This window comes from Micropterus dolomieu, linkage group LG18 (assembly GCF_021292245.1).
Source record: "Micropterus dolomieu isolate WLL.071019.BEF.003 ecotype Adirondacks linkage group LG18, ASM2129224v1, whole genome shotgun sequence".
Classification (NCBI taxonomy): Eukaryota; Metazoa; Chordata; class Actinopteri; order Centrarchiformes; family Centrarchidae; genus Micropterus; species Micropterus dolomieu.
Genome location: NC_060167.1, coordinates 7,488,433 through 7,498,545, shown reverse-complemented (window position 1 = coordinate 7,498,545; position 10,113 = coordinate 7,488,433). Strand labels below are relative to the sequence as shown.

The window sequence follows — 10,113 nt, the reverse complement described above, 5'->3', positions numbered from 1 at the left end:
TTTTTTTATGTCGTGAAACATTAATTTGGTTTGGTTTGTAAAATTTTAAGAAAACAAAAAACAGGTTTTTGACTTGTTATTCATAGAGACACTAAACCAGCCGAAGAGCTGTTAATAAAGACCTCTTAATTTTATTTGGGTTGGATTGAAACATGGAGGGCTGATATAGATATAGAATAGATAACAAATAACTTACCGTTATTAGGTGTAAAATGATAATTCAAGTTAAAGATCATGGCGAACAAAGAATTTATATTTATATAAACTTGGCATTAAGTGTAAGATTGCTAGATTGTAAAAAAAAATAATCTGTAGAATTTACAGTGTGGTTGGGTACGTGTAAATGATATGTATTTGTAAAAGAATACACTGTATAAGGTGTTGCTGTAAAACTGTCAACTGTACAACTGTAGATGCTTTCAATCTGAACTGTGGGGGCTTTGAAATAACAAAACTCATGTTGTAATATTTCTAATGTGGGTCAAAAGTGTCTTCCAAAACAGTGAGGAACAAGACAGAAAGTTAGTGGATACATAATAGGTAAAGTAGGGAAATCAGGCAGATGTGGATGTATGAAGTTTAATTTTTAAATGTAAGAAGGGAACATTACACTCATGGCTTCAGGCTACTACATTTATATTTATATTTGCAGTACAACCAGAGAACAGCTGGAGATTAAACTCATTATTTATGCCCCCTCATGTCAGAAGAAACACAGTTTAAAAAAAATAAAATTCACAAAATTCTAAACAAATGAACAGGAATGGGATTGTGAGGAGTCTGATGGTGATAACAGGTGTTATCTGTGTGTCTGTCAGTCTTGTAAGAGGTTACAGGGTTAAAGGCTGTATTATTCCTCATAAAGTAACACATAACACATGGTGTGTGTATGTAGTGATTTTGTACTTTGTACTATCTTTGTGAGGACCTGTCCTGCATGTTGAAGGTAAGCTGGTTTGAGAGAGAGAGCAGGATTTTGTTGTTCACATTGTAATGACATAATCACAGGGAAAATAGGGTGCGTCAATAGTGAGTTTACTGCATCCTTTTGGATTTTAATGCATCAAGGACACATCACTGCAGCTTCCAGTACACCTGTAGCCAGTAGCAATGACATCGCTGACATAGAAACGCAGGGTCCCTGCAATGTCAGGCCTTCCTATTGGCTGGATGTGTAGTAGCTGGATTTGTGGTGCATACAAGTAGATTATTTTATATTTGTTACATGAACACACTTTAGAAACAGCTATAAGCGTTTTTCCCCTATAAATAACATTGTATAGATTTTCACAATCTGAGCTGGAACGTCGTCCCCTCCTGAATTTTACTCTCAGAATGGCACTCCCATGCACCACCCCCAATTTCCACTACTTTACATATCAAAGGAAACAATTCAACTATAATGAGATCTCTTTGAATATGCCAGCCAAGGGCCACTGAACACCTGTCTGACCTGTCAGGTGACTGAGTGCTTAAAGGATTTAAGAGTTTCAATGGAGAAAGGTTTGAGCAAGAGGGGGTCAAAATAATGGTTTCCTTTGCAAGCACTTACCTGTATGATAAAACTTGTGCCAACTCAATCCAAGCCATTTACAGCAGAGCAGAGCATGGCATGGTAAATTGTGTTATTTACTTGATGACTTGTCAGCAGTGGTGTACTGGTCATGCTGCGTTGCATGTGCCGTCCGGGACTGGGCTCATTGGTCAATCACAACTAAGTTAAATTTGTGCTTATGTTATAAGCTCCACAATTACTTACTACATCGCTACTGTTGCGGCTGTAAAACAGTGGATTATATGACTCATTTCACTTTCAGAATTTGATCAATTCGGCCCAATAACATTTAGAAGTCTAGAAGAATTTAATTACAATTTAATTATTTTATCCCCATTCAAATTAAACTAAGCTAAACCGGAAATTAGCCGACTCAGCCTGTGGAAGTCTCTGGTGTGCATGCTCTTTGGTTAGCCAGCCAAAAAGGCATGACCTGACTAAAGCAACAAATAAGCAACAAAACACATAAATGTAATTATTTAGGACATCTAGTGTGGTTATATTTTCTATAAAATGGATAAGTCCAGGACTGAATTTGTTTCCCACTACAGTCCTGCTTGTTGAAGGTAAGCTGGTTTGCACAAACCACAGTAGTTGTCTGCAGCTCTTTATTTAACAGCTCACTGTGGCTGTTTGCGCTTGTTCCATTCTTATCTCCAATATAAAACTGATCACCTGACCAAGTAGCACTGAATATGCAGTAAAATGAGAGCTGACACTTCTGTCTAGTCAGCAGCGCAGACACGTGGTGAGCCATTCACTTGAGAACAAGAAACATTTTTCATATGAATGAGGAAGCTTTCACCAGTTGGCTGCTGTCAGCCCTTATACCAGGGCATGGTATGGTCGGCATGGTCTGTGTGGATGCAGAAGAACATCTGTATTCATGGCTTTGAGCAGCATGGCACAAATAAAGTGGGCTAAACTCGGCCTGTTGGAAAACATAGTGTAAAACATTTTGAGTGGTTGGGACGGCGTATACAAGTACAGACCATTTACCATTTGTTTGCATGCAATCAGTGTACCATTCTAGGTGAGATCTGAATTTATTTTATGTTTAAAAAATCTAAAATTAGGGTCTTGAGCCAAAAAAGGTTGCGAACCTCAAGGTTGGGAAATGTATTATGTCGTCATTGATGGTTTGAAGTAATATGTACTAAGTAAATGTGTGGGCTTGTGGTAAAATCCGTTTTTAGTCTGTTTAGACCAAAGATACCAAGAGACTGTGATTAAGTTTGTGTGTGTGTGTGTGTGTGTGTGTGTGTGTGTGTGCGCGCGCACGCGCGTTTCCCTCAGAGACCTCTAGATAGAAAATGAATGGTGAGTAATTGTGTTTAGTTCCTCTGGTCTGACTGCACAGTCAGCTAAACATCAATCACCTGCTTACACACACACACACACATACACAGGCTCAGCATTTAAGAACAAACCAACGTCCTCTTCCTTTCCCTCTTTTATTCCTACTCTTAATTTTTACTCATTTACATGTGTCTCTGTGATTGATTGCAGTTTGTGGTTTAACAGTTTTTCATTCTTTTCTTTCAGAGCTGATGTTTTTTTTCGAACTTAAATCTCACACTCACACGCATCATCTCTTATTGAAGCAACACATTTATTTTCTCTGCTTACACTTCCTTGTCTACATGGTCAATACTTCAGACCCTACAAGAGTACTAGGATTTAGATTTTCTGTTTGCTGCTGAAAAAAAGGCTAGGCTTCATTCAGAGCAACATTTTTACCTTGGTGTGTGTGACTGTTTCTGGCAGTGTTTTCATGCAGAAATTTAATGTATTTGTACTGTGGATATCTATCATGTATCAGCAGTGTATGGATTTGGCCACTCAGAATGGCAGCTGTCAGGGCAGAGCAGAAAGGGTTTGATTTACAACATCTAATACACAACTCCAACTAATCAACACTCCAGTCTGATTTGCTGATCGAGTCTTTCTTTTATCTGTCATCTATGAATATCAGACTGATGTTTGACGTAATGACCCACTATTCATTGAGCACAGAACTGTTGATTGCTGGTTAGAGTCTTTATCTCTTGACATGAAACACTGATTTGAATAATTACAGGCTTGCATGAAAACCCAAAACATCTAAATACAACATGTTACCACTAGCATCCACATCAGAACTACAATCAGATTTGTAGGATTCAGGACAGTTCTACTACTCAACATAAATATATTTGCTGTCCGAAATGTATGGAGTTTGTATGATGCTTTGGCAATATTGTTGTTATACATTCATGCCAATAAAGCTAATTTGAATTTGCGAAGAAATGTTTGTTGTAGGGAGGTGGTCATTGTGGACAGTGGGTGTACTAAGTGAATTACTTTGACACCAGGGTATGCGTTCTGAGTTCTGCATGTGGATAGGCTTATTACAGTTTCATTCATGAAAGGGCTGCACTGAGATAAAGAATCATAAAAAAAGAATTTAAGATTCCAAGGTTACAAATCATATGTAATGGCTTATGATAAATTAGATAAAAATAAATAGGACTGATGAATTTGAGGATGGCTTGACTGTTTCTCAGATATCAGTAAATCCTTTATAACATCATATATTTATGTTCAGGTGACAAAGCCCTCTAGTACAGGAAATGTGACTCTTTTCCTTCAAAGTGTGATGTTGTTTGAGCGCCAAAGTCCACAGAGTTAGGAGGTCAGGGTGGATGGATGTGTCAATAAAATGTTGAACAGAAGGCTGCTTTTCATTTCCCGTTTCACTAATAGTGAACGTTAGTTTCTGTTAACCATGACCACGATCCTTCCATAACTTTAACATAGTGTTTATTATTGTAACCGTGACTACAAAAGATCCTCTACCCTTAATAAAGTATTAATTTAACTCAAACCACAATCTTTACCTAAACCTAACAAAGTCGTTTTTTGTGCTTAAACCCAACCAAACATTAACCACAATACTACACGATCAAACAGACAACTTACTACATCCTGCTGATAGTGGCCTCAGATCAAAAAATGCAACATATTTTGTCACATGAAACGAATATACTTGTAAATATACTATAATACAGCACAGACACTGCAGATTGATGCCTGTCAGCATAGTTGAAATATTGACAGATGACACATTTTATGTCAGCACTTGTTTTCAGGTAACAGATCCACAAATTAAAGTCCAGAACAGGAACATCTACACTTTGCGCTCATCTGCTTTGCTGGCTAGTCAGAATTAGAGATGGAAGTAAAGGATGTGCAGATGAGATGAATTTTCCCCCCAGGAATCGTTAATCCCAAACACTTTGCAAAGCAATAATTGACGTGTGGTTTGATTTTCTGCAGGCGACGGACTGAAGTGTCAGCAGCTCAGGCATCTGCATTGTAGCACAGCCATGGTTTTTGGGTCATAAGTTCTGTTCCATGGAAAACGTATTAATCATTTTTTACATTCCTGATAACATTATTACATTTTTGCACTGTAGTCGGATTGTCCTATATTTGGAAACCTGCCAGAATGCCAGTATATAAATCAATATATATGTGTTGTGCTGATATTAAACTGTATGCTCCAAGCTGAATGGCCCACAATGTTTAAAGTCACACATTTATATATAAATGTCCTATTTACTCAAATCAAGGCAGTGGATTCACACTTACAGAAACCTGATGAAAACCAGTTTGGTTCATTGTCGATCCCTTAAAAATTAATTGGGCAGCTAGTTTTAAATACATGTGATGACACCAGAGCTTGAACTGGAGAGGTACTCACCAGTACAGGGAACTGAAAATTAACATTAAATAAATGATTAACTGCATGTGTCTTTTCATGCATGTTTCTCATGAGTTTCTTGCGCAAATGAGAAATAGTCAAGGTCAAGGAATGAAAATCTATTCTTGACCTTGGGGAAAGTACAAACAATCCCAACTCAAGGCTCACTGGGTTTTCTATCACATGGTCTTCATCAGCAAAAGGAGTTTGCTCAGTTGTGATGGAGATGGATCTGTTGACATGCAAGATCCCTAGCTGTTATGACTTCATCCGTAGCACTTTTCCTCCCAAACATCTTAATTGAGTACTCATTTTCACAGCCTTATACCTGTGCATCTAGCATTGGAGTTGGCACAGAGGCAATATCTAAATAGGGATGCAGCGATTACCGGATTTCACTATTAACCGCTCTTTAAAATGGTTAATTGTAAAGGCTCCGCTACACCGAGTGTTTCTGTTTCACAAAACGAAAACAAAGTTACACAAGCGGTGCACCAGCTTAAAGTGTCGTGCTTATCAGAGGCTACTGCACACTGGCTAAACTCTGTCAGAGGGACCAAATTGTGAAGCTTTATTTCCACCAAAGAAAGGTTGAAGTCGGCAGTGTGGGAGCGGGTACAAGATGACGGATCACCTTGAACCTTGAAAAAACTTGCCGTTAAAAGGTTCCTGCAAAAGGAGCAAATATCTACATTAAACTTGATGAAGAACCTGCGGAATCACCACCCAGAGTTGCACGCCCAAGTAAAGTTAGGCCTAATACATTATATTAAATAATGTAGCAAGTTGGTAGGGAATTAAATATAAATGTGTCACTTACAATCGATGCCGTGACGGTGAGACTCAAGCTTTAAGTGCAACGTAAACAAACAAAGTAGCATGTAACCTGTCAGACCCACCGAAACAACAGCATTAAGGCCCATTTTTTTGTTGCTGCGTCGAGCACGGCGAGCTGGCGCACACACACCGCAGTCAAAGTAGGTGAACATTAGCGCTGAGCAGCTTCCACGCACTGCAAGTCACTTCTTTTCTGAAAGGGCCTTTATGGAAGACACACTCTTAACCCGAATTAGTTGACTTTACTCGCAAATCGCGTGGAAACCCGTTGCCTTAAACCACTTTAGTTTTTACACAAGCTGAAACTAAACATATTGAGTTGTATTAACATGGAACCTTTAGTTTTTACACAGGATGAAACTAAACATGTTGAGTTGTATTAACATGGAACCTTAAGTTTAGTATTTATATTTATTAGTAGTGTTCTCAAAATCATTAGATAAAACTAGCTATTATGACTTGTTATTGCTACTCATCATTTAACACAATTACTGTATTTTCTTCTAAATTAATTAGCTTTTGATTTTTAAAACACATATTTTATAAAAAAATTTTCAATTAAATTGGATGGATGGAAAAAAAGAAACACCTCTTAATGCTTCCATGCATTTTATTTTATTTTTAAATGGCAAAACACAGCCAAACATCAGGTAAACATCAACAATAAAAACATCAATTATCCAATCTAAAATGATTAATCTTAAAAAGGTCATTTCAAATCATTGAAACAATTGTGTGTGGGTGTTGTCCGTGTGTGTTGCCCGTGTCTGTGTTGCCCGTGTCTGTGTTGCCCGTGTCTGTGGGTGTTGTATGTGTGTGTTGCCCGTGTCTGTGTTGTTTGTGTGTTGCCCGTGTGTGTGTTGCCGTGTGTGTGGTGTTGTATGTGTGTGTTGCCCGTGTGTGTGTTGCCGTGTGTGGGTGTTGTATGTGTCACAAATTGACAAGATAAAACCATAGATGAGTGGTAAATCCATAAACAAAATAAAATTTACCAGAAACACCCACTCAAATGTACAAGAAAACGCAAACAAACAGGATCTGTTCTGATCATCTGCCTAAATGAAGGGAGGACAGAGCATGAACCAACAGACTATCATATCAGAACAATCTACATAGACTGGTGAAGAACTAGAACAATAATGTCTTAGGCCTATGTCTTTCTGCTACAACTCCTCTCAATTTTCACACAAGTCACATCCTTCAGCATGATTCCTACAGCAATTAAGTGTGTGTCAGTGTTGTGTGTGGGTGTTGTACGTGTGTGTCTGCGTTTTACGTGTGTCTGTTCGTCCGCTTGTTTTACAGAAAATAAAAGGTTTACCCCACAGGTAAGAAAGTATTTTACTAGTGTGGCAAAAAGAAAAATGTAGTCAACCACCTCTTACAGTAGACTTGACCTCTCTTTTTACATTGCGAGCTGATTTTTCAAACGCTGTAGCTTTGGCTTTAGGTCAGTCTGGCCTAACAATAGCAATACCTGTTGGATGAACTGAAATGTGAGCTTCATGGTCTTGGGGTAGTTAAGATGGAGTGCATACATGAGTCCAAACAGAATGCACATTGCTTTTGGCAGATCTTGAATGTTCTCCATTACAACTTCTCCCTCAATGACGATTTTCAACGAAGCTGGACTGAGATGCTGGGAAGACGTGAGCACAGCACCTTCACGCTCAATAAGAAGCTTCCCAACGTCAAGGTCACGAAAATAATCATCATCATCAGATTCCTAAATAAAGAATAACAGAAGAGCACAATCTTTACATTATATTTCTCATTTGAAAAACAACTTTAATGAATATAAGAGTGTCATGGTGAAAAATAAATAATGGTAAAAATTATAAGAAAGCAAGAGCTTACTTACAAAGCGTGCTTTGAAGAAGTTTGTAGGGTTTTCCCCAAGTATGATAGGAAGCCCTCTGAGCACTTGTGTCCGGATCGTAGTTGGCTCTGTAGTCTTTTGAGAATTAAACACAGTACAACAAGCTAAAATAAAAAACAAATAATGATCTATAAGAAAGCATAAAAAAAACAAGCAATGTTTTGATTGAATTATACAACTAATAGAGTAGCATTGTGATATGATGTTTATACAAAACCTGAGATAAACAACGCCAAGTACAGAATATGTATAGACTTACATTGGTCTGTTGTGAAATCTGTGTCAACAACTGTCCAACATTCCCTCTCTTGGATTGAAATAACTCCAGGAGACGAGGACTGTGCCGGTCGATGCTCTCATAGAACTCCTGTTTGAGGTTCTTGCCCACAATCCTGCTGAACTCCATGAACACCTGAAAAATACAGAGAACAAAAAAACTGAACTTAGATCAACTGAACTATACAAGGCAGCTAAGCCATCTGCAAAGTAGTGCTGAAAAACATAATGAATGTCCTTTTTATACGATTTGCAATGTTGATGAAAAACATCCTGCTCCAAATTAAAAATACCAATGTTTTCCTTAAAGAGGACAAGAGAAATATACATCTAGACACAATATATAATAGAAAGATAGTTATTTGTTATGTTCTTTCTTAAATATACTTGATCTTCAGTGAAAAGGGCAGGCCAGCGTTTCACCATTGTGCTTATAGCGGGTTCCGACTCCACTACCTCTTTTCTTCTCAGAGAAAAGGTCTGATCCATCTTCTATTTCACAAGAGGTCCATTTGGTGTTCTCTTCTGCATTTCATCGACCAAGTCTTTACAGGCCCCCTCCAGTGCTGCCTGATCAAATCCATCCGGAAAGTTGGGCAAGTAGTTGATTTCACCTTCTTGATGCGCTTGTTAGCTGGTTGTCCTGCTGAATGCCTTCCCCGCTTACCTGCATTTACTGAAAGATCAAGGCAATCTTGATTGCCTACGCTTTGTTCGATAATTACCCATTTTATGCTTAAGGCTATTTTTCCAACCACAACAGCGAGTGGTTGAGCCCCGCTCCTGGAGACAAGGGTGCTTGTTTATCAGTGCTGCTGCAACACTTTCGAACTGAGCAGCAGTTGGGTATGCTGTGTAGCTATACATGCTCTCTGCCAATCTTTCAAGTATCTCGTGTTTTAGTTCTTTTGATACTTTAAGGTATGTACCCTCACTCAAACAGCAGATCTGCTTGCCTAAGTCTATACTCTACATCCACAGACATGGTAGGGATATCAAAAAATTCTGGCCACTGTTTCTGTCGCTCCTGAGATGAGTGTGAGAGTATGTCTGTATCTGCTGTACTGGGTGTGTCACTGAAGACTTCATCAGATGAGACAGGTACCAGCTCAAGGACAGGCATGACTTTAACTGTTGGTTTTTCTGGAAGTTCTTCAGTATCTGTCAGATTGCATAGTTCATTATTGAATTCAGGGTCTTGGTATTGGAGACTGAAGTTATAATGAAGTCCCAGTGATTCTTTAAGCTTGCTTATCAAATCTTTGACTGTAGAGGGCCTTGTGGTTAGGATGACTTTTCTTATATCCGCCTCTGTTGATGAGTGATAATGATAAGTGGGAGCAGCCTGATTAGGGCCCAGTTCTCATGGCCATTTCCACCTATGGTCCCTTTGGTAGAGAAGCCATGGGCAATTGGCTGAGGCTGGTCAGTTTTGTCATGAAAAGCATATTCAAAGGTTTTCATGGCATGGTTCAGTGTTTCTATGGTGAAATATTTCTTAGAAATCATGTCTGAAATGCAGAGGGATAACTCAACAGGAACAATGCCTTCCAAAAGGTCATGGAGGATGTCAGGGGGGTACCCACGTGCTCCAGGCCGTCAGTCAATACACACCCTCCTTTCACACCATACCGTTTTGCCACAGTGGGATCATGCTTTACCTCCTGCACCTGCTGGTTGTGAGTGTCTATAGTGCGGTGTTCAAAAGCACCTGAATTTACCGCCTTGCCTTGCATCTCGCCTCTCGTCGCCATACAGAACCTGCAGAATCTGTCCACCATAAAGCTTTCGAAGAATCCTGCCAGAGAATGAGCAGCCAGG

General features: G+C 38.9%; 1 protein-coding gene across 2 annotated transcripts; it reads right to left on the bottom strand.

Annotated features, from left to right (window-relative positions):
• Positions 1 to 6,954: 6,954 nt before the first annotated feature.
• Positions 6,955 to 10,096, bottom strand: LOC123956568. Of its 2 annotated transcripts, none has more exons than XM_046028830.1 (4): positions 10,004 to 10,096; positions 8,276 to 8,428; positions 7,999 to 8,091; positions 6,955 to 7,863 (listed from the first exon to the last, which is right to left on the bottom strand). In XM_046028830.1, exons 2-4 carry the CDS (start codon positions 8,420 to 8,422, stop codon positions 7,543 to 7,545), a joined length of 561 nt encoding a protein of 186 aa, XP_045884786.1. In that variant the 5' UTR covers positions 8,423 to 8,428; positions 10,004 to 10,096; the 3' UTR covers positions 6,955 to 7,542. The 2 variants fall into 2 exon arrangements, with proteins under 2 accessions (XP_045884786.1, XP_045884785.1); XM_046028829.1 differs by lacking the exon at positions 10,004 to 10,096 and adding an exon at positions 8,680 to 9,914.
• Between the last annotated feature and the right edge of the window lie 17 nt (positions 10,097 to 10,113).

Excerpts from the sequence above, each read along its gene's own strand:
- LOC123956568 (XM_046028829.1), bottom strand. The coding sequence starts at position 8,781 with ATGGATCAGACCTTTTCTCTGAGAAGAAAAGAGGTAGTGGAGTCGGAA. Across the intron at positions 8,429-8,679 it reads CCCTTTTCACTGAAGATCAA|GTGTTCATGGAGTTCAGCAG; the intron begins GTATATTTAAGA and ends TGTATTTTTCAG. Across the intron at positions 8,092-8,275 it reads AGATTTCACAACAGACCAAT|ACTACAGAGCCAACTACGAT; the intron begins GTAAGTCTATAC and ends AATTCTCAAAAG.